This window comes from Aquarana catesbeiana, linkage group LG02 (genome assembly GCF_042186555.1).
Source record: "Aquarana catesbeiana isolate 2022-GZ linkage group LG02, ASM4218655v1, whole genome shotgun sequence".
NCBI lineage: Eukaryota > Metazoa > Chordata > Amphibia > Anura > Ranidae > Aquarana > Aquarana catesbeiana.
The window spans coordinates 752,052,285-752,076,573 of NC_133325.1; the positions used below are offsets into that span (position 1 = coordinate 752,052,285).

General features: G+C 42.1%; 1 protein-coding gene across 7 annotated transcripts in view; it reads right to left on the reverse strand.

The window, feature by feature from the left end:
• Positions 1–24,289, reverse strand: part of SYNJ1 (synaptojanin 1) — a 177,813-nt gene that overhangs the window by 70,253 nt on the left and 83,271 nt on the right. For 6 of the 7 annotated variants that reach the window (XM_073617129.1, XM_073617131.1, XM_073617130.1 and 3 more), the window contains exons 9-12: positions 23,262–23,434; positions 20,066–20,147; positions 13,643–13,795; positions 333–498 (exon numbers count right to left, since the gene is read on the reverse strand). In XM_073617129.1, the coding sequence (XP_073473230.1) occupies positions 333–498; positions 13,643–13,795; positions 20,066–20,147; positions 23,262–23,434 (574 nt within the window). The remainder of the gene's footprint in view (positions 1–332; positions 499–13,642; positions 13,796–20,065; positions 20,148–23,261; positions 23,435–24,289) is intronic. The other variant, XM_073617128.1, reaches the window with a different exon arrangement.

The window sequence follows — 24,289 nt, forward strand, 5'->3', positions numbered from 1 at the left end:
TATTGGGCGAAACATGTTTGGCAATGCCTGTATGGGAGACGTCCTTCAATTTTGATTGCTGGACACTGTGTGACTACTAAGCATTACAACATTGGGATCCACAGATTTTGTACCAGTTTTACCCTTTTTAATATGTAATAGTCTTTTAAGAACGATCCTTCTGCTATTTCTTGTTAAATATGTTGCATGTAACCACATTTTTGCAAGCAACATTAGGGATAAAATATGTTAAATGCGGACATATTTCTACAAGAAGATGGTGACAGGGTCTCTAACATCAGGATGATCTTTATAGAGATGGAGCACACCTTTATAAACCGAGAACTACATACCATGTAAACTTCCAGTAGTCAGGAGAGCTCGTGCTTTATCAGCCAAATCGCTGTTCAAGGTGTTTCCCAGCAGCAGCACATCTATCGCTTCTTGCTTGGATCCATCAAAAAAGTTGCTCTGGATCGTTCTGGTTACTGAGCGCGCTCCGTCTTTTAACTTTCCAGTCTGTAAAATTTACAGGTTGTTGTAATTCCACACCTGAACTGCAACCAGATGTCAGATACAAGACAGCAAAACCCGTGGGCATTGTCATGTGGCCCTCGCACCCAGTACTGAAGCCAGAACGTGGTGGAATGTAATTCCACCACCTCCGGCTCGCACCTTCTGCTACCGCGCCCTGCTGTCACTTGTAAACACAAAAGCCTTTTATGTGTACAAAGCTCAGCTTGGCTCTCAAGGGCTCCTGGAACTAACAGATCCTGGCACGCAGTCACGGTGAGGACAGATCTCCAGAATCAGCGAGAGAGAACAATCTGCCTGCAAGTGAAACACAGCTGCCTAAACCAAGAGGTACTAGAGCTGGGCATGGTAGGAGAAAGATGCAAGGAAGCTTTGGGGGAGGGAGGGTTGCACTCTGAAGATGGCGCACTCCTAAAGCCTGCACACGGGGCACTCCTAAAGCATGCACTCGACACATGGCGCACTCCTAAACCCTGCACTCTATACATGGAGCACTTCTTAACCCTGCACTGTGTACATAGCGCACCCCTGATACAAATGGCCCTTTGAGGGCAACCATACTGCTGATGCACCCTGCGATAAAATTGAGTTAGACACCCCTGTTCTAGATCCTAGCATTGATCTTTTGTTCCTTGATTTTCCTACTTACGTTATATTAAAAATGGACATCAGGATTTCTTATAAAGCAGTCACTGATCTAAAACATATGATAATTAGGAGCTCACACTTCACTGGTCTGCAGGTTTGCTCCATGTCAAACCAGAATCAGCCAGGTAACTAGCATCTTCAGAGAGAGGCGTCAGCAATGTCTGTATATTGTCTTTACTTTTAAAGCTAGATTCCAGTTAAAACAACTAAATACAGGAAAAAAAATACATATAAGAAACCCATTTTACCTGCCAAAGGATGTGCATTTCTGGCTATTCAGTTCTAACATTCACACAGCTTTATGTCAGGGAACGGGACCCGATTTCCTCTGCTGCAAATCACTAACAATCAGCAGTCTCCCCACCACCCCGACCTCTCCCCTATCAACAAACTGTGATCCAAGAAAATGAAAACGCTACTTTTTTTTTCTTACAAACATTTATAATAAGCGAGCAAAGCACAAAGATTTTATACCCATATCATGAACCGTGTATAGGATTCAATGTTACAAATGTGACCATTTCTCTGCAGCTACAAAAGGTAATGATGCAATTAGACGTACAATTAAATTTTCCGGTGATTAATTACTTCCTGGACTAAACGGATCCACTACATAGATCCGCCATAATAAAGAAGAGGTTTCCGTCTCCTTATTTTATTAACAGTATGTATGTATGTATAATGAAGGATGATGTCATGTTAAGAGGATTGCACTTTATTTCCGGGGTGTATGACTTTTTGCTAAACACAATATTTTACAATAACAATAATACAAATCCTTACACGTGATATTATACTCACACATACCACCATGTCTAAAACGCTCTCTCCCTTACTACAGTAAAATTAAATATTACAATAATGAAAAGCATTAGCTTGAAATGTCTGAAACCTGAGGAACAGGACCTGTGTATGGGGGAGGGGGCAAACTGGGCAATTTCCCAGGGCCCCCATATCCCTAACCTCTTGAGTCAGAGGTATTCTAAAATGACATATTGTAGCAAGGGCTTTTAAACACACAATGTTATACTGTATGTACACTTAAGTCAACTATCAGCTTAATGGTGGAAGTGACTCGGTGTCTATAAAGCTTCCTGTGCACTTCCATAATCTACTAAAACATGCCCTGCCCCTTATGTAATAGCAATAAAGTTAAAGTGCTTTTAAATGCATTTTTTTAAAAGAATAAAATATTAATCATGTCAGACTCACCTGCTCTGTGTAATGATATTGCACAGAGCAGCCCTGAACCCCTCTTCTGGGGTACCTTGTGAGCAATCTTGGCACCTCCTTACATGTCTGTCCCCATAGCAAGAGCTTGCGATCTGGGCTGTGCGTGTTCATTGACGCACACAGCACAGTTCAGCCCTGCCCCTGGCTCTCTGTTCACAGATATTGACTAACAGGAACAGGAGCCATAGGCTCCCACTGCTCTAAGTGAAACTTGTGAGAGCAGGGAAAGAAAAGAAAAGGACTGGAGCCGAGCGCCGTGCCATCGATACAGGACTGAGACAAGTATTTTGTGGGATATAATGGGGGGGCGACACAGCAAGTGACAAAACTTTTTAGCTTTAGAACCACTTTAAGGCCTAACTCCAGGTTTCATTTTACTTTAAAATATAGTTCAGCTGGCCAGCTTGGCCCAAACTATTTATCTTACAAGTGCATACAGTACAGTATAAGTTCAGGCAGCAGTACAGGGACTTCCCATCCTGTTCCTGGAACAAAACTGAGTCAGGCTAAGCAGCAGCTCAGCCATTGACAGGAGGCTTTGAATTTTATGAATGAATACAAGGCTTCCCTCTTATTGGCTGAAGTGAAGCTTGTGATGTCATCTGCTCACCTCTCCTCCTCAGCCAATCAGAGGAAGCCTTGTAAGGTTTCCTCTGAATGGCTGAGCAGTGTCCATGGCTCCAGCACTGCTCCCCTTACTTCCAGTTTTGATGGGAGAAACTGAGGACAGTGGATCCATAGGCTCCTGCTGCTGTCAGTCAACATCCTCTAGGGAGGGACAGGGCGTGGCTTACCGACACACTGTGCATCTATGGACACACACTGCCCAGCTCAGGACCAGTGAGGACTGGTGGAAGAGGAGGAAAGCAACCTTTTTTGTGCAATATCATTGCACATAGCAGGCAAGTATAACCTTAATTTTTTATTTTAACTAAAACACATTTTTTATTTATCTAATTTTTTTATAATACATTTTTTGTATCACTTTAAATAACATCGGTGTGGCTTTTTGTACTTTCCATGGTATGCACAGAGCATGGACAGGCTCTTTTCTGGCCAGGCAACCGATCTTCAAGGGACAAAAGGAAGTTACAAGAAATTTCTCCAATCAAGAAAAATTTAATTGTTCAGGTTTACCATTTTAAAAAGCCTACTGGTGTCAGACACAAGCCGAAAACATTTCTCACACCACATCCTGGTCATCATATGTGAGATGACCTGAAAACACTCAAGTTACTAGGAAGAAATCCTGATATCTTATGTTTGTTGTCTCAAAGGAAACGGTTAGAAATACTTTGTAGAATACAGAAATACATGAGCACAAGACATCTTCAGGAATGGAAATGTAGCGTTAATAGATTTTATATATACTCACCATTTACACAGGAAATCAGGCGAGAACCAAGTGAGAGCAGGAGGAAAGCAGGCAAGAGGTTAGATGATAGAGGAAGAATGAGGAGTGAACTTTAAACAAAGATAAAGGAAAAAAACAAAAAACAGGAGAATTTATAAGGTAAAACCTCTGTTATTTCAGAAGTGGGGGGGGGGGGTTGCACTGGCATGCATGGAACATAAAAATTAGACTGACATTAACAGATATTTACTGGATTCTTTTCCATCCAACTTCTTTCTCAACTGTATTACTTTGTTATCTGCAATTCCATCTCTGAACTTCTACACCATCCATGTGCAAGAATTACTGTCATGCATAGATACAAGTTCAAAAAGCCCAGAAATATTTTGGGAAAAATAGAGAAATTATTCACAAAGCCAAGCATGTATGCCTGACTAATTAATGGAATGTTACAAACACACACATACGCACACTATATTACCGAAAGTATTGACACGCCTGCCTGCACATGAACTTTAATGGCATCCCAGTCTTAATGCGTAGGGTTCAATATTGTGTTGGCCCACCCCTTGCAGCTTCAACTCTTCTGGGAAGGCTGTCCACAAGGTTTAGGAGTGTGTCTATGGGAATGTTTGACCATTCTTCCAGAAGTGCATTTGTGAGGTCAGACACTGATGTTGGACGAGAAAGTCAGGACTCTGTGCAGGCCCGTCAAGTTCCTCCACCCCAAACCCGCTCATTCATGTCTTTATGGACCTTGCTTTGTGCACTGGTCCAACTCATTTAGTGGAGGGGGGATTATGGTGTAGGATTGTATTTCAGGGGTTGGGCTTGGGCCCTTAGTTCCAGTGAAGGGAACTCTTAAGGCATCGACATACTAAAGACATTTTGGACAATTTCACGCTCCCAACTTTGTGGGAACAGTTTGGGGATGGCCCCTTCCTGTTCTAACATGATTGTGCACCAGTGCACAAAGCAAGGTCCATAAAGACATGGATGAGCGAGTTTGGGGTGGAGGAACTTGACTGGCCTGCACAGAGGCCTTTTCCTCCACATCAGTGCCTGGCCTCACAAATGCTCTTCTGGAAGAATGGTCAAACATTCCCATAGACACACTCCTAAACCTTGTGGGCAGCCTTCCCAGAAGAGTTGAAGCTGTTATAGCTGCAAAGGGTGGGCCCTACAGACTAAGACTGGGATGCCACTAAAGTTCATGTGCGTGCAAAGGCAGGTGTCCCTTAGCACTAAAAAGTGATAAGTGCTAGAACTTTTGACAACGTTGTTCTTGTGGTCTGTGCCTTCCTGTCCTGCTGACAGCTGCACACCTGTATTCTTGTATGGGAGTCACAGGGACAGAAAGCTTGGGGAAAATCTAAGAAATAAAAACCAGAGAGGTATTTTAACGCTTCCCTATTCTGTCCAAACACCACAACAAAATATTTTGGAAGAAATGAGTCCTTAATTCAAGAAGACTATCCAAATCGATCTAAACAGACTTAGGCTTAGCTTAGCTCTATGCATATTCAAGACGCGTGTAAAATTGCGCACTTTCCCAAGACGGAAGGCACTGCTCTTGTGCAGATGCACAGGGGTGCCATTAATTGTTAATGGCACCCCCACACATTGGCAACTGAATGTTTTTGCAGTAGCCAAACCGCATGATGCCCCAGCACCATGTGGTTCAGTGTGGCGCGGCTTTACAAAAGGGTTAGGGGCTTCTTTCCCTACCCGCATTTATTGAAATAAATAGGCTGTCCAACACACAGCATGCATAGCTCTGAACCAAACCTTAGAAGTAGTTGTAAACTTCAGATACGAAATATGAACAAAGCATATCCCACTATAGTGTGTACTTGTCTCAATTAGGATCACCAAGGGGGTTATTTACTAAAGGAAAATCCATTTTGCACTGAAAGTGCACTTGGAAGTAAAGTCGCTGTAGATCCGAGGGGGACATGCAAGGAAAATAAAAAACAACATTTTAGCTTGCACATGATTGGATGATAAAATCAGCAGAGCTTCCACTCATTTCAGATCTACCCCTCAGATTTAGAGCGACTGCACTTCCAATTGCACTTGTAGTGCAAAGTGGATTTGCCTTTCGTAAATAACCCCCCCAAGTGTCACTTTTGTCTGCGGCTTCGATCCTCAGCTATCAGCATGAATCACTTCTGGCAAGTTTTCCTGACAGAGAGAGAAACATGGTGGCAGGGGAGGGATTCTCCAGCTGATTGACAGCCTCATCTCTGTTCCTGTGAGCTGTGTGAAGAGGGTATGTCCATTCCCTTCAATCAGCTCTCAGAGCTCTGCAGTGCAATTTCAGCTCTCCAACCCCTTTTTCGTGAACTCTCAGGGAAGATTTAAAACTCAGCACTTTGAACAAATGTAGAGAACAGAAGACTGCAGATAAACAGGTACAACTTATATAGGAGGATTTGTTCAATCTCTGTGCATCACCTGAGGCCAGTCACCACTGGACATATGGAAGCTTTTACAACCACTTTAGTAAGTCTTGGACCCGGACACAAAGGGCTCTACACCATAAAAAAAAAAAATAAAGTGTGTTTGTATCCGGGAGTCACAGATTTTGCATACAGCCACCTGTGCAACATAAATTAGAGGCTGGGGCTGAATGCAGGTAAATGCACGTTATTGGCTGTTTTTTATGGTGTACAGTCCTTTGCACCCATGTGAATGAGCCCTGAAATCCAATAAAAAGTTATAACCGAAAGCAACCAATCAGAATTCATTTTTCACTGATCTGACTTCAGGGGGGTAAAAAAAAAAAAAAAAAAAAAAAAAAAGGTAACTACGCTTTGCATTTTAGCTTTCCTGCTTACAGTGAATAAGATTAGCTGTGTTTGCATGGAAGATGCATGGAAACATGATATTCTAATGCAGCCACACTTTTCTGTTACCTCTTGTTTACTAAGTGTGACATGGAAAAACCGACTGGGGATTTATTATTGTCTGCTACACCTGGAACGTTGATCCTTGGCATACCGATACAAGAGCAATGGGAACATTCCTGGGCTGTTCTCGGCTGCAGATGACTAAAAAAGGACAATAGTTTCTAGGGGATCTTAATGATAAAAAGATTTATAATGTCATCCTGAGCTCCGTACAGAAAGTACAGTCTGGTGTGAATGTCTCATCCTAGACAGTAAAGCTTAAAGATCAACTCCAAGAATTTGTTAGAAAAAATGGGGGTTAGATGAAATGACAAAATTACTTATTATTTCTTGCTCTGCCAGCCACTGGTGCTTTTCTCACTGATGTTCGGGTTGTAGATGGGCCCTTGTCATTCTCACATACACTTTATTACTAAAAGTATTGGGACGCCTGCCTTTACACGCACATGAACTTTAATGGCATCCCAGTCTTAGGCCCCTTTCTCACGGGTTGTCCGATCAGATCTGCCTGTCCATTTTTCAGGTGGACCTGATCAGACCCTCCATTCACTCCTATGGAGCGGTGACATGTCCACTGACATCCGCCGCTATCCAATCCGATCCGGTTCACCAAATCCAGACAGATTGTGGTCCTATTTTCCATCCATCTGGCGGATCAGATGAAAATGGACAGGCGGTCCGTTTACATCCAATCTCCCCATAGAGGAGAATGGGACTTTGACAGGTCCATCTCTGCACAAGTGAGCAGATACCGACCTGTCATCTGCCTGCTAAGTGGGGATCAACGGAGCGATCCGCGCTGAGCAAGCAGAGTCTGTAAAAAAGGACCTGCCCCGCGTGAAAGGGGCCTTAGTCTGTAGGGTTCAATATTGAGTTGGTCCACCCTTTGCAGCTATAACAGCCTCAACTCTTCTGGGAAGGCTGTCCACAAGGTTTAGAAGTGTGTCTATGGGAATGTTTGACCATTCTTCCAGAAGCGCATTTGTGAGGTCAGGCACTGATGTTGGACGAGAAGGCCTGGCTTGCAGTCTCCACTCTAATTCATCCCAAAGGTGTTCTATCGGGTTGAGGTCAGGACTCCGAGGCCAGTCAATTTCCTCCACCCCAAACTCTCTCATCCATGTCTTTATGGACCTTGTTTTGTGCACTGGTGTGCAGTCATGTTGGAACAGTAAGGTTACATAGTAGGTGAGGTCGAAAAAAGACACAAGTCCATCAAATCCAACCTATGTGTGTGATTATATGTCAGTATTATATTGTATATGCCTGTATGTTGTGGTCGTTCAGGTGCTTATCTAATAGTTTTTTGAAACTATCAATGCCCCCCGCTGAGACCACCGCCTGTGGAAGGGAATTCCACATCCTTGCCGCCCTTACAGTAAAGAACCCTCTACGTAGTTTAAGGTTAAAAAACTTTTCTTCTAATTTTAAATGAGTGGCCACGAGTCTTGTTAAACTCCCTTCCGCAAAAAAAGTTTTATCCTTATTGTGGGGTCACCAGTACAGTATTTGTAAATTGAAATCATATCCCCTCTCAAGTGTCTCTTCTCCAGAGAGAATAAGTTCAGTGCTCGCAACCTTTCCTCATAACTAACATCCTCCAGAACCTTTATTAGCTTTGTTTCCCTTCTTTGTATTCGCTCCATTTCCAGTACATCCTTCCTGAGGACTGGTGCCCAGAACTGGACAGCATACTCCAGGTGCGGCCGGACCAGAGTCTTGTAGAGCGTGAGAATTATTTTATCTCTGGAGTTGATCCCCTTTTTAATACATGCCAATATTTTGTTTGCTTTGTTAGCAGCAGCTTGGCATTGCATGCCATTGCTGAGCCTATCATCTACTAGGACCCCCAGGTCCTTTTGCATCCTAGAATCCCCCAGAGGTTCTCCACCCAGTGAGTAGATTGTATTCATATTTTTGCCACCCAAATGCATTATTTTACATTTTTCTACATTGAACCTCATTTGCCATGTAGTTTCCCACCCCATTAATTTGTTCAGGTCTTTTTGCAAGGTTTCCACATCCTGCGGAGAAGTTATTGCCCTGCTTAGCTTAGTATCGTCCGCAAATACAGAGATTGAACTGTTTACCCCATCCTCCAGGTCGTTTATGAACAAATTAAACAGGATTGATCCCAGCACAGGTGCCATCTCCACAAATTTGGGAGCATGAAATTGTCCAAAATGTCTTGGTATGCTAATGGAAGCTAGTAATTTTAAATTGATTTAAGAGCTGCATGTTATAAGGGTAAGTGAAAAAAGAATAATTAACAAATTAATTACCGAATTACAAACCGCGCTCAGCAGCGCAGTTTGTAATTAATTTGTTATTTATTCTTTTTTCTTGGTATGTTAATGCCTTAAAAGTTCCCTTCACTGGAACTAAGGGGCTAAGCCCGACCCCTGAAAAACAACCCCACACCATAATCCCCCTCCACCAATCTTTTAAACTTGGTATAATGCCATCAGGCAAGTACCGTTCTCCTGGCAACCACCAAACCCAGACACATCCATCTTTCTGGATTGCCAGACAGAGAAACACGATTTATCACTCCAGAGAAAACGTCACTGCTTGAGTCCAGTGGCAGCGTGCTTTACACCACTGCATCTGACGCTTTGCATTGCACTTGGTGATGTAAGGCTTGGATGCAGCTGCTCGCCCATGGAAACCCATTCCATGAAGCTTTCTACGCTCTGTTGTTGTGCTAATATGAAGGCCACACGAAGTTTTGAGGTCTGTAGCTATAGACTCTGCAGACAGCTGGCAACTTGTGCGCACTGTGAGCTTCAGCTTGCGCTGACCCCGCTCTATCATTTTACATAGCCTACCACTTCGTGCTGTACCCAGTTGCTTCCACTTTGTTATAAAAACCACTAACAGTTGACCGTGGAATATTTAGTAGCAAGGAAATTTCATGGATGGACTTATTGCACAGGTGGCAACCTATCACGATACCACGCTTGAATTCAGTGACCTCCTGAGAGTGACCCATTCTTTCACAAATGTTTGTAGAAGCAGTCTGTATGCCTAGGTGCTTGATTTTATACACCCCTGGCCATGGAGGTGATTGGAACACCTGAATCCAATGATTTGGAGGGGTGTCCCATGACTTTTGGCAACAAAGAGTATAGTGCAGGAATATTGGCCCAGCTTCAGCGCGTGACTGCTGGCTGGAGCGCCTTAGAAAGAAAGCTGCAGGGAACTGGCCACATGGTGTGGAGGAAGGCTCGAGTGGGAAATAAGGTAGAGTATTCAACCTTAGACCCTACGAGCATTTAGCCCTTACAGTGCAAAGAGGCCCCAATACAACGTTATGTTTTTTTCTAGTTCCTGGAGTTTGGCTTTAATTCCGTCATCATGCTAAACATACTGTATTAAAGTAACTCTATATGCCCATTCAGTTCCATGACGGCTTACCCTAACTGCTGTAAAAATCTGACTGCATTCTTAGCCTATAGCTTGTGGCAAAATATTCAAATATTGACCATTTGAAGAAAGTCAGCCATGCCCACTGACATCTAGACAAAACTACCGTATATACTCGAGTATAAGTCGTTCCGAGTATAAGTCAAGGCCCTAATTTACCACAAAAAAAATGGGAAAAACTTATTGACCCGAGTATAAGACGAGGGTGAGAAATGCACAGCTACTGCAAGTGGAAAAGAGGGTCAACAATGCCCATTTGCAGCATCACTGTGCCCATTTGCAGCCATAGGTCCCCTGAACTTCAAACTCTGTAGTTAAGGGTTCCTAGATGCCCCCTAGCTGCAGCAAAAATTTGGGGTCTCTGAACTCAAAGGGTCCCGAAATGACATTGCTACAGATGGAAACAGTTGACCGAATTTGGGGCCCCGTATCTCGGGGCCACTTAGTGCCAAGAATCCCAAATTTGGTGTGCAAACCCAGTGGAACTAGCAGCATAAACTTTCCAAAGCTGGGGTTTCTAGCACTAAGTGGCCCCGAGATACAGGGCCCCAAAATCAGTTCAGAAAATGTCAAGCACTTTTTTGCAGCAGAGAATGACATTTTCCGAACTGGTTTTGGGGCCCCGTATCTCAGGGCCACTTGGTGCTAGGAACCCCAGCTTTGGATATGTTGTGGTACCAGTTCCACTGGGTTTGCACACTAAATTTGGGATTCCTAGCTTCAAGTGGCCCTGAGATATGGGGCCCCAAAGTCGGTTCGGAAAATCACATTTTTTGCTGCAGAAAAGTGCTTGACTCGAGTATAAGTCGAGGGGGGCACTTTCAGCACAAAAAAATGTGCTGAAAAATTCGACTTATACTCGAGTATATACAGTACTCTTCGTGCATGCCTCTGTATTTCTCCTGCCACTCTCATCAACAATACTGAGCACAGATTTGTAAATGTTCAGTGCACTGAACAGCACCAAACCTTCCCTCCTTTTGACAAGATGGCAGCATCTTCACTGCTGGAAAACCAAGACAATGGGGCATTATGAAAAAAATAGTAAAGACTTTGATAAGCTTCTAAGGCTTATTTGAGATGGTGCTTGCAGCTGCCTTGCATGCAGACAACCTATAGAGGTGGATGCAGATGTAACAGATGCATTTGCAGATGCAAATGTGACAGCCATGTAGGAGCAGCTGCACAGCTCCGACCGCAAGCTGTCTGCATTCAGGGACATGCAGCTGCTTCTGCACAGCTGTCAAATTTGGACACGCAGCTTTGTCCGTGCAGCCATTGCACCTGCATCCACCTATAACGTCTGCCTGTATGCAGCTCAGAAAGAATGCAGGCGCAATAATAAAGGGCAGCCTGCATGTAGGTGTCAGCTCCTGCCTGAAAGGAACCTTATGTGCGATCAAGCTACTGGATTGCGTTCGCAGGGTTTCTTTAAGTAGGGTTAACAGGGGAACCATAAAATATGCAGGAAGCAATATTTATTACTAGAACTTATATCAATTGTAAAAAAAAAAAAAAAAAATATGTACAGTTCAAAATGTCCAGACAATGACCCCCAATTAATAATTATTAAACTTTTATTTATTTATTTTTTTTGATGGAGTGGGGGAGGATTAAAACTCCTGCCTGGCTTTTTTTTTTATCTGCGTACCAGAAATTTCTCTTTACTTCCTGTCCCAGAGAAACAGCATGACGATGGGATCTCCCCACTTAGACAATTGTCACCAGGCCAGGTGTACCCATTAGGAAAAACCAGCCAAACCCTTCCAGCGCTCCGTGGTCCTCAACCGAGGGAACAAGAAACCCGTGTATACTCGGTCCTATGCCCGGTGGATGCAGTCCTCCTCAAATGCAGCCCTCATCCAGTGTGGAACTACAAAAACAAAGAAGGGCAGGCGCAAACCCCTGGTGCATTATTCGATTAAAAGGATATTTACTAAAAATAGATGGAAGCCAATAAAATGCATACTCTCAAAAAAAAAAAAAAAAAAAAAAGGTATACAGCATGTAAATGGGTATTGGGTATTCCCCTTTATGGGGGAAGAGGTGCGCTAACTACATAAATAAAACAAATCCATAGTCATAGTCCATATTGACCAAAATGAATAATTGCTGGAGTTGGAATCAGACGTCACAGGTATGAAGAGACCATCACCATCACCCAAAACACACAGCTTCTTACCCTCAGAAAAACTTTTACAGGCATAAATATCAACCAGATGACAGCTCCCGCAGCAAGGAGATATGATCAGCAACTCCACCTCAGCATCCGTAATCTCAGTAGAAAGATAAGACTCCTCATAGTGCAGACATCCAAATAAAAGATTTATTGAATAAAAATCCAAATGATTGCACTCACATTCACAGAGAGATAAAGTCGCAAATGAGAAACGTCCGGCGTTTCAAACCCACAAAATAGCCGCTGTGTCCCGGCAAACGAGTGGCGTCACATGTCTCCGACTCCTCCCTAAACGTTTCGTCATCAATGCTGTCGTCCCTTTATGGGACTTTGTATGTAAATGGGAGGGAAACATGTAGGTAAAACGTGCAAGTGCTTCTAAAACCTCACATGGAGCACGCTGAATCGTTTTTGGGGTGCATCCCCTTCTTCAGAGCTGTGAAGAACAGTTCAGCTGTACATGCTGTAAACCTTGGTACTTTTGTGAGTATGCATTTTATTGGCTTCCTTCTAATTTAATAAATATCCTTTTACTCGGGTAATGCACCAGGGGTTTGTGCTGTCCAGTCTTTGTTTTTGCAGGTGTACCTATTGTCAGACTTCTTACCTCTTGATCTGGGGACAACTCTAAAATGTAAAATTTCCCTTCACTTTCTCCAAATGTGACTGTCTGAATACAGTACAGCCTACCCAAGGTGCCTGAATGTACATTTTGCCATCTTTTATCACTCCCAGGGTACGGAAAAAAAAAACACCTCTAAAGCATGCACTGACTGAAAAGGAAAGTGAAGGGCTGGCCCAACCTGTTCCACCTCAATAGACATTCCATACACAACATGCAACAGTTGCTCTTAAAAAGAAAGAAAAAAAAAAAAAAAAAAAAAAAAAGAAGGAGAACCTCGGTGAAGACACAAGTTAATCAGTATCAGTTATGTTCACATAGTCTTTGTTTTAAAGATGAGCTCAGACTATCCTATCCAATGTATAAAGCTGCAGCACCTCCAGTTCCTGGTTGCTATGGATTATCATAGCTGAAATTGGGTAATCTTCAATAATTAGTGTGCGTTATAGTAAAATTGCAGGATCATAACAAGTCAATATCTCATGCAGATCATTAGCTTTTCTACTAACATTTGCATCCAAACATAAAATGAAAAGGTTCACAGCTAGGCTTCTTAGTAAAGACTGAATTTTATGTCTGCCTGGGGTTCTCCTTTAATTTGCCATTTTAAATTATATCAAAAAAATCACAGGAGAAGCAGATACACATACAGTTCAAGCACAGGGACATACATGGAAAACAGACAGTTGCAGAGGTGCAAATACTGTACATAGAAAAATAAACAAGCACATTCTACATCCTTATCCATTCCTTACCTTCGCTTTTCCTTCCAGGGCTCCAGTACCGGCGTAAATTTTACTGATTGAGTCTCCATTGGTAGACCACATTGTACGGAATACCTCCTGAAACCGTGTAACCAGCTGTGGCTTCTCAGCCAGGCCAAAGACTTCCAGCTGCTTTATTAGCATCTGCCAGGAGGGAAACAAGGACATATAAGTGATTGATAATTGACACGAGCAGCAGATGTCACTAATCTCATCACATATTTAGAGTGGAATGACACTAGAGAGAACCTAAATGGATATGGCAAAGTCCATATTTTCCAGCAATCTAAAATGAACATAACAAAACAGAAACACGATTTCAAAATAAAAACTCTGGCAAAGAACCTTAGCGGCAGGGAAACACCATACACCATTTTTAGGTTTCAATATTTTATTAAAGGTTTTCACAAATAAAGTAAATTCCAATATTAATTTCAAGCAATACGCAATATCAGCAATTTAGATTGAAATTTTTTTTGTATATTTTTGTATATAAAATAAACCAAAAACGTTACACACGGTTATTGCACTAATACTGAGCGAAAGACATGAGCGAAAGACATGAGCGAAAGACATGAGCGAAAGACATAGCAACTTCCCTCCCATAGGCAAGGAATCATTCCCTCTAAGATAGCGGTCCTCAGCACATAGCGGAGATATAGAGCTACATAAACGATTCTCAATTAACCACATTCCAATTTGGTAGTTTGTAAAGAGGCCATAAAACATAAATGTCCCAGCATGTCTTTCTATTGTATGATAGCAATATGATTGGATGGGGCTCAGACTACATCCTACATCTCAGGAGGTTTCAAATCCTCTCAACCAACAGGAAGGAGACGCTCCAATCCCCCACAACCACCAGATTACGCAGTCCGAATCCCAAAATCACAAGCAAAAAAGCAGAAAGGAAAAGTAGGAAAAAAGGAGAACAAGAGAAAAGGAAGGGAAGAGAGGAGAGGAAGGGGAAAAAAGACTCCACACTCTGGTCCATCCTATTCAGGCGAAACCCTAGTCAGGTATGGTCCAGGGATCATTAGTCAAGTATCGAATCCACAGGCCCCATACCTTTTCAAACAACTTAAATTTATCCTGTAAAATTGCTGTTAACTGTTCATTAATCATAACCCAGGAAAGCTTATGTTTAGGCTGGTCAAATGGTATGGTAGCCGACTTCCAGTTTCTGGCTATAGTAATTTTGGCGGAGACCAATATGAAAGAAGTCGTCTCTGTTTTTTCAAGGCCTCCTCCACCTTACACCACAGCAACGCATGTTTCGGGGACTTGGTCAGATTAATTTGAGTAAGAGAAAAAATAAAATTATAAACTTTGATCCAAAACCCATACACTATTTTTAAAGAGAAAATGTATTTTTATATTTTTTTTTTGTTTTGTTTTGTTTTTTTAATACATTTTTTCTTACTATCTATATAAAAGTTTTAATCTAATACTGCTTTATACATTTTCTCAAGAGATTTTAGCAAAGGAAGTTTGCTTTTAAGCCGAATCCCTCTGATTGTACACAATCCTACCAGCAGGGGGAGAAGGGATGAGGTCATTACTTTGACTTGCTTGGTTGGGAATATTATGAGCTTCAGCTACTATGCTCTGTAAACTGTTTTTTGTAACCAATGTAAAATCCTTCTTTTTGAATATATTGAGGGGCACTGGAATTCCTGAAGATTCAGGTTATATTGCCACTTACAGGAGGATTAGACAGTAGCAAAAAAAATTAAAATCTGTAGGCCAGCTCAGGGTATCGCCACTCCCACAACCAGCATTTTTCAGTTTCATAGCAAGAACAATGTCCATAATCACAGAATGGTGGGACTCGTGTCCCTTAACGTTTCAGAGAAGAGGATTTTACAGCAATTATAAAAAATCTTCTATCCTTTCTTCTATCCAACGAGGGACACATTTATTCTTGAACATCTGGCATGTCCAAAAGCATTCCAACTGGGAGGTGTGCAACACCTCTTGATAGGCCCAACAATATTGGATGGCATGCTGCTCAAACAGCTGCCTGTAAGGACTTAATCACACTTAAGTTTTATGTTAAGGTCCATTGGTGCATGAGTTAGAACATGTGTTAATGGGCATTATGTTGCTAAGGCGGGCCATTCATTATAAATGGGCTGCCAATGCACAACAAAAGATAAAAAAAACATGCATGACCCCTTTTTTGCTTAGTAATGCAGAGAAAGACAACCCACAACATATGCATTGTGGTGCACATTGTGCTTTACTATACAGCAGCCTCTCTCAACCTTTTTAACACAGAGGAACCCTTGAACTAACTTTCCGGTCTCAAGGAACTCCTGCGAAGAATTACTACATCTACAACTCTTGATACATTAGTGTGATGGTCAGTGGGAAGAATTCCCCCCTTATAGATAGCTAAAAAGATCAATGGTGTCAGTGGGAACTCTAATGCCGCGTACACACGAGCGGACTTTGACGGACTAGGTCCGGCGGACCGGACTCCGTCGGACAATTCAACCGCGTGTGGGCTCCAGCTGACTTTTTTCCCCCAAAAGTCCGACAGACCTAGAAATAAAACATGTTTCAAATCTTTCCGATGGACTCGAGTCCGGTCGAAAAGTCCGTACGTCTGTATGCTAGTCCGACGGACAAAAACTGACGCTAGGGCAGCTATTGGCTACTGGCTATGAACTTCCTTGTTTTAGTCCGGTCGTACGTCATCACGTACAAATCCGTCGGACTTTGGTTGATCGTGTGTAGACAAGTCCGTTCAGTTGGAAAGTCCGCCAGACCTAGTCCGTTGAAAAGTCCGCCCGTGTGTATGCGGCATAAGAGGTAGAAATTGCTCATCTCTCAAGGAACCTCTTGCAACCTCTGGAGGAAACCTAGGGTTCCATGGGACCTGGTTAGATGGCTAAAAAGATCAATGGTGTCAGTGGGAACTTATTTAAGAGGCAGAAATGTCTCATTGCTCAAGGAACCCCTAGCAACCTCTGGAGGAAACCTAGGGTTCCATGGAATCCTGGTTGAGAAACCCTGCTATACAGTATGTTGGGGTACCATTCACAATGAATGGTGAGGAAGAAAGGCCAAATAAAACAAGGAAAGCAAGAAAACTAGTAGTGCAGAGGCCCCACAGCAAACAACCTATAGTGCTGGTGTTATAGAAAGATGGCCATGTGTAAATGTGCATCACTGATGTCCACTGAGACCAGAAAATCCCCATGATGTTGGAAATATTGACTGACCTTGTACATTTCCTTTCAGAACTTGTAAGCTCAAATGAAGCCCTTTAGACTCTGTAGGCCCAAGATAGATTGGATGTCCCCTTTGGGCTCAGAAACCATATAGGGTGGAATACAATCCTTGAAAGCTTTCTGTAGCAAAGACTGGAGCAAAAGCACCTCGATTGATGAGCCTAGAAAGGGCCATGTAAAGGTCTGCAAGTCATGAGCTTAGTGGAGGTGTAATGCCTGCAGATTGCGACTCCTCGGGTGAGAGCTCCTTCTCACTCCAGACAGATTGGACCCAGATTTAGAGAGTGGGCCAGAAGTAGTTTGTTTAGAAGCAGCAATCAGGTCAGATTTAGACATTGCTGGGGAAGGCGTGGTAGCACGCTTACAGCCTCTACGTTCAGGGTGAGAAACCAGCTAGATAATCTGAGACATAAACCCCTGCATAAAGAAGGAAAAACCTCTGCGAAACGGGGCAACAAGGCTGACTGACTAATTGAGGACTCCAATGAAGAGGATGGCACAAAACACCTTTATTACATTTTCTGGGGAAACCCCAAAATTTGTGATTTTCTTTTACATTCAATGACAATGGTGAACAGGACAAATAGAGAGGGTGAATCTCACTAATGGGGGCACAGACAGTAATCAATACAAATTGACAAGCAATTAAAAAAATTGAAAAAAAAGAGAACAAAGCAACCAGGTTGCCCACAGCAACCAGATCTCAGCTGTAAAACAAGGTCAAGCACGTGATTAGTTGCCACGGTTAAAAACCATTCATTTTATTTAGCATATGCATTTTGCTTGTTTATTTTTCTCATTGTTTTTATGAAGGTTTGGTAATAACATTTTTTGGTAATGTAATAGTTAAATATATGGTTTATTGATTAACTCCTGGGAGTGATGAGCCAGCTGTACAAAGCCTCTGGCTGTTGGAAGGCCATCAGATACTGATCCATAAGTTTAACATATATTAAATTGGCCAGACTGATTCAATTAGGCGCTTCCTTTAGTTATTTCGCATGCATATAAATTCAGTCTAATAGCGGTAATTCCCTACAGGCCTGTAATTAGAGATTGTTCAGTCCCAATTCTCCTGCAGAGGATGAGTCATACCTCTTCTATATTGACCGAACATAACACTCTGGGAAAGAGGGTGGGGTGACATTGATCTATAGGCTGCCATCAATGTCATCTGGCATTATATGAGGTTCCCAAGAAAACTATATACAGTGCCTTGAAAAAGTATTCATACCCCTTGAAATGTTCCACATTTTGTCATGTTACAGCCAAAAACAAATGTATTTTTTTTGGGATTTTATGTGATAGACCAAAACAAAGTGGCACATAATTGTGAAGTGGAAGGAAAATGATAAATGGTTTTCAGATTTTTTTTTTTACAAATGAATATCTGAAAATTGTGGTGTGCATTTGTATTCAGCCCCCTTTACTCTGATACCCCTAACTAAAATCTAATTTGGAATGGAACCAATCACCTTCAGAAGTCACCCAATTAGTAAATAGAGTCCACCTGTGTGCAATTAAATCTCAGTATAAATACAGCTGTTCTTTGAAGCCCTCAGAGGTTTGTTAGAGAACCTTAGTGAAAAAACAGCATCGTAAAGGCCAAGGAAAACACCAGACAGGTCAGGGATAAAGTTGTGGAGAAGTTTAAAGCAGGCTAAGGTTCTAAAAAAAATATCCCAAGCTTTGAACATCTCACGGAGCACTGTTCAATCCATCATCCGAAAATGGAAAGCGTATTGACATCTGCAAACCTACCAAGACATGGCCGTCCACCTAAACTGACAGGCTGGGCAAGGAGAGCATTAATCAGAGAAGCAGCCAAGAGACCCATGGTAACTCTGGAGGAGCTGCAGAGATCCACAGCTCAGGTGGGAGAATCTGTCCACAGGACAACTATTAGTCGTGTTCTCCACAAATCTGCCCTTTATGGAAGAGTTCTACCAATAAAATACAGTTACGTTTTTTTTTGGTTGTAACATGACAAAACGTGGAAAATGTCAAGGGGTATGAATATATATATATAATTTTTTTTTATTTATATTTATATATTATCTTTCTGAGACCTTTACAAATAGTAACACCCTATGGGCACCAAGCCCATTTTAATCTGATTGTTCAATAATCTGGTCAGTTGGATAGTGCAAATGGATCTATGAAAATAAAATATTTGTGGAAACATTTACAGATCATTTTGATCGATTTTTTTTTTATCGAAAAGGTTAGAAATGTTTTACATAAGGTTGTAGTGTTTACACAATAATCATTTTTTTGCACTTGATTCAGTCTGGGTTCACACTAGAACAAGCATCGGCTCAGGAGTCCGGTGCATCTCCGTTCACCATTTCAGCCTGAATTTTTGGCTGAATTCGGACCCGAAACGAACCAAGACACTCACAGGGCTCCTGTGCGATTCGCACTGGAGGTGCTGCAGAGGGGTGTAAACCGGTTCCATAGAGAGCCGGTCGCAAACTCCTGCTAAGCAAATTGGATGCGGGGAAACCTGCATCCAATTGGCAATAGGGTGTACCTAGCCTCAATCTTTACTGTTCAAATTAAAAAAAAGACTGAATTGGGGATCATTTACACCATTGCCACTCTTTGAAGAAAGATCTGTGGTGCATCGCTCTTCAGAGAGTGGTACAAGCACGAAGCCTATCGGATGTAAAGTCAAGGTTTGTCAGCTATTGGTTCCATAAACAGGAGCATTTGACTTGTATAAAAGGAAAAGTGTTTGAGATAATTAGTGCTGGCAGATGCTGTTGGAGCCACTTATATAATAATTACACCTGACAATAATTGGCCAGCTCAGCTGGAGAGCACCAACAGACTGCAGACATGCTTGTTACCTGGCTGTTATGCTAACCTAGAGTTTTAGTAAGGAACTCCAAGCATGAATTGGCATTTGACAGCTGTAAGGCCTTTCTATGCAATAAGCCTAAAATAAACCTGCACAGGCTAAACATTAGTACCGCGAAGACATTGGATCTCAAAAGAACAATAGACCCCTAAAATAATCCACTGCAGCCAACCCATTCCTCACCCTATCATCCAATTACACAACTGATCATTTCCTGTCAATAAATAGACAAACTCCACATTAAAAGTGATAGTTTAAAAAAAAAAAAGATCATTTTATTTACTATATGTAAAAAGGGGTTGATATACTCACCTCCAACCCAAAGAAGGCTTGGACACTGTTGGTTCTGTCCAGGCAGTCCAAGCAATTTGTTCTAATGCTGCCATGTTGCGTCCTATATAAAACGTGAAACAGAAAAGCAGTCGTCATGGAAATATTCTGGTCAATCTTCCTCATAACGGCCAGGAAAAGTAGGAAGGGAAAGCGCATCTAAACCCGAAAACGAATGTAATATATTGCAGCTTACCAGGTAAGAAAGGTTCAGTTGTGCTAATACAAGAAGGCCATTGCGTGGACATGCGCATGTTTCCAAACATAAACATACTGCAAGACATGTATTAACATGCATGCGCAGATGAATAAGCGTGCATGCTAAGCAGTGTGCGCGTAGGCACATGTGCACGCATGACACTGGGCACCAAACAGCCTATTTAAGCTTGAACATGACATGGGTATATTACTATCTGTGACCTGGTCTGCTGCGATTGCCTTTTCATGTATGACCCGGCTTACTTTTGACCTGCCTCTGGATTCCGATCTATACCCATTGTGACCTCGCCTGTGTTTTGGATTTTGTATCCTGCCTTATGCTCCTGTACCTCACTATCTGGCTGTTGATGTCCTAGGCCTGTATCCTGGCACAGTCTTTGCCTTCTATACTTTGAAGCCTGGCTGTTGACTACCTCTGGCTTGTGTCCTGGCTTTATTCCTGTCCACCAATTGGGAGCTACCATATTCCTTCCTTTGGACCTTATCTGCTGGTGCACAGTCGTCTGTGCCTCACATCCAACAGCTGGTGCTGCCCAAAATATTGGCCTTCGTGCCACTCTGTGTCCTTGCATCTCCTTTCAACACAACCAGGGTAGCTGAACCAGAGGTGCATGGGAAGCCTCCCCTTCAGCTTGATCTTCCCCAGGTACTTGGCAGTGGTGGTTGTATGTGATTTCCCTTTTCAGCTAAAAATATTTTCAGCAAGCACAGAAAATACCTGTTGATCTTGCCAGGGATGCAGTGGCCTTGTCACTTCTTGTGAGCTTAAAGGAGATCACAATAAACCTTCTATTAATTGTGTAAACTATCAGTCCTGTCAATTCATCATATGAATGGAGATAAACAAAGGCAGACGTGTAATAACCATGAATGCCCCCATAGTTATAATGGAGAAATCAGTAAATGCTTGAAGGGACAAGGAAGTGTGTTATTTTCAGAATTACCAGGTGAAAATAAAGCAGAGAAAGTCTGACAAAAAAACGAATATAGCCACCAGATCTAAGGACTGGTAAGCTGCACTATATAGATTACATGTTTTTTTTTTTTTTTTTGAGTTTAGATACATTTTAAAGCAACTCTGGAATGTAAAAATATCCAAACATTAAACTCTGCAAACAAAGAATGTAAATACTGACCTCTTGAGCTGCCCACACCTACTAAATGCTGTTCTGTTGCTATGGAGTCCCACCAGAAATCTGCTGGGAAAAGGATTGGTAGGTTCAATATTTAATGTTCCCCCACAGTGCTCACCGAATCCCCCGTGGACCTCAAAGTCACTACTGTGTCCTGTGATAACATGGAGGTCAGCGGAAAAAAACAATTGACACTGCCGGGGACACAGAAGATTGACACTCCCAGAAGTGTTGGCTTCCAAGCTTTGTAGAACAATTCCCCAGTAATACAGCATTTGACAGCATGAACAGCTGAAAAAGGTAGGTATTTACATTCTTCTTCTGCAGGGTATGAAATCTGGATGCCTTATATTCATGAGATGCTTGCAAATCTGAACAAGACTGTACAAAGATTATAAATCACATGCAAAATAGATAGCTTAACCTACATTAAGACATATTTCTAATCAATGACCTCTTGTATGCTCAGGAGACAAATTACCTTCAATATCTTGCATAGCTCTGAAGTCATTTTACAACATCTTTATCTGTATTTTTTTAATAAAAATCTCAAAGAAGATCTTCATCCTCAAATCAGATGTTGCCTCCCCTCCACTGTGCAAAATGGGTGTGTATATATATATATATATATATATATATATATATATATATATATATATATATATATATATATAAAATCAGAGAAACCTCTGCCCCCATGCACCTTGCCCACTGGGATAAGTACGTCACATATCCCAGGAGGCATATACCTTGATTGTGAAAGGAGGAGGGGGCTGGGCCTAGCGGCTTGTCATTGGAGAACTGCTATAAAAACACAAAGACAATCTCCTGGGCTCAAGGATGATGCAATGGTGATGGATGTGCCACAGGATCTTGAAAGCTCCAATGGACGCACAGGCTTTGCTGCCCTCTAAGAGTCAGGGGAACCCAATGGAAACACTAAGGAAAAGAGGAGGGCGCAGCGGCCTTGCACATTACCCAAGTGGTGTTTATTAAATGTGAAATAAAAGGAGATTTACTCACAAATAAAAATCGATCATAAAAGCATATCAGGGTCCACAAAGAGATTAGGTCACCAAGTCTGCTCCTGTCAAGCCGTAGGACTTTCCAGATGGCTGCCGCGTTTTGAGGGGAAATCCCGTCTTCCTCAGAGCCAAACAAGGATCCTTGTTTTTGAGGATCTCCCCTCGGAATGCGTCAGACATCTGGAAGGTCCTATGGCTTGCTGGGAGCAGTCTTGGTGACCTGATTGCTGTGTGTCCATTGTGGACCCCAATATGCTTTTCATGGATTTGACAGAGTATATCTTCTTTTATTTCACATTAAAAAAACATCACTTGGGTAATGCGCAAGGCTGGTGCGCCTTCTCCTCTTTGTCTTACATTGGAGAACTGCTGATTGAACCAGGAAGAGCTGGAAGTTTCCCGAAGACATCACTGAAGAAGATGGCGGCATGGGACCAAGCAGGGGGCACAAGAAAAGCAGATCTCAGGAGGACAACGCTGGATCTGGTGGGTGGGTGAGTACTTTAAACATGGGGGGGGGGGGGTTTGAGGCTGAAGATCAGCATTAATTTTCTGGAGCATTTATCTAAATGTGCGATAACAAACATTGCCCACTAATAACATCCTTAGTTCCATTTTTTAATTATTTTTTGTTCCCCTCCGACACAAATCGCAATGCTAAATCTTATTTTTGCTATTAAAAGTGTATGTAAACCCCAGATAGATTTGAAATTAAAGTATAACCCATAAATGCAATATTTTATTAGAAAATGCAAATAAATAGTCATAATGAGATCTCATTCTAGAAGAAATCTCCCAGACCTTTGCACTCCATCTTTGTCCAGAGAGAAGAAGCCGCAATCTTCCAAGAATGCAGAAACTTTAGGTTTGAGGACAGTGTTCAGCTTTTCAGCTTTTCCTCCACGCACCATCTGATGATAGTCAAAGTTCACCATTAGGACATCAGACGCGTGTTCCGACGCCTTTAAGTGACTCTGTATAGGTGAGAGTAAGACATTTTTTTTACTTTTATTTTGTATCAACCTTTTGACAGACACAAGTGATGAAAGGCTGCACACTACATTCCACATCAACTGCAGAAGCATCAAGAGCACCGAACGGAGGATTTGTAAAAAATAGCAGAAAAAGTCACCAAGTTGCCTCTATGCAGACAAAACACAAATTGCCATTCTTCAGCATATCAGCACGTTGAAATTAAGAAATTCATTGAATTCATAACCCAAAGTATAAATTCTACACATACAGTGGGAATGGAAAGTATTCAGACCCCCTTAAACTTTTCACTCTTTGTTACATTGCAGCCATTTGCTAAAATCATTTAAGTTCATTTTTTTTCCTCATTAATGTACACACAGCATCCCATATTGACAGAAAAACACAGAATAGTTGACATTTTTGCAGATTTATTAAAAAAGAAAAACTGAAATATCACATGGTCCTAAGTATTCAGACCCTTTGCTCAGTATTTAGTAGAAGCACCCTTTTGATCTAATACAGCCATGAGTCTTTTTGGGAAAGATGCAACAAGTTTTTCACACCTGGATTTGGGGATCCTCTGACATTCCTCCTTGCACAGCCTCTCCAGTTCTGTCAGGTTGGATGGTAAACGTTTTTAGGTCTCTCCAGAGATGATCAATTGGGTTTAAGTCAGGGCTCTGGCTGGGCCATTCAAGAACAGTCACGGAGTTGTTGTGATGCGACTCCTTCATTATTTTAGCTGTGTGCTTAGGGTCATTGTCTTGTTGGAAGGTAAGCCTTCAGCCCAGTCTGAGGTCCTGAGCACTCTGGAGAAGGTTTTTGTCCAGGATATCCCTGTACTTGGCCACATT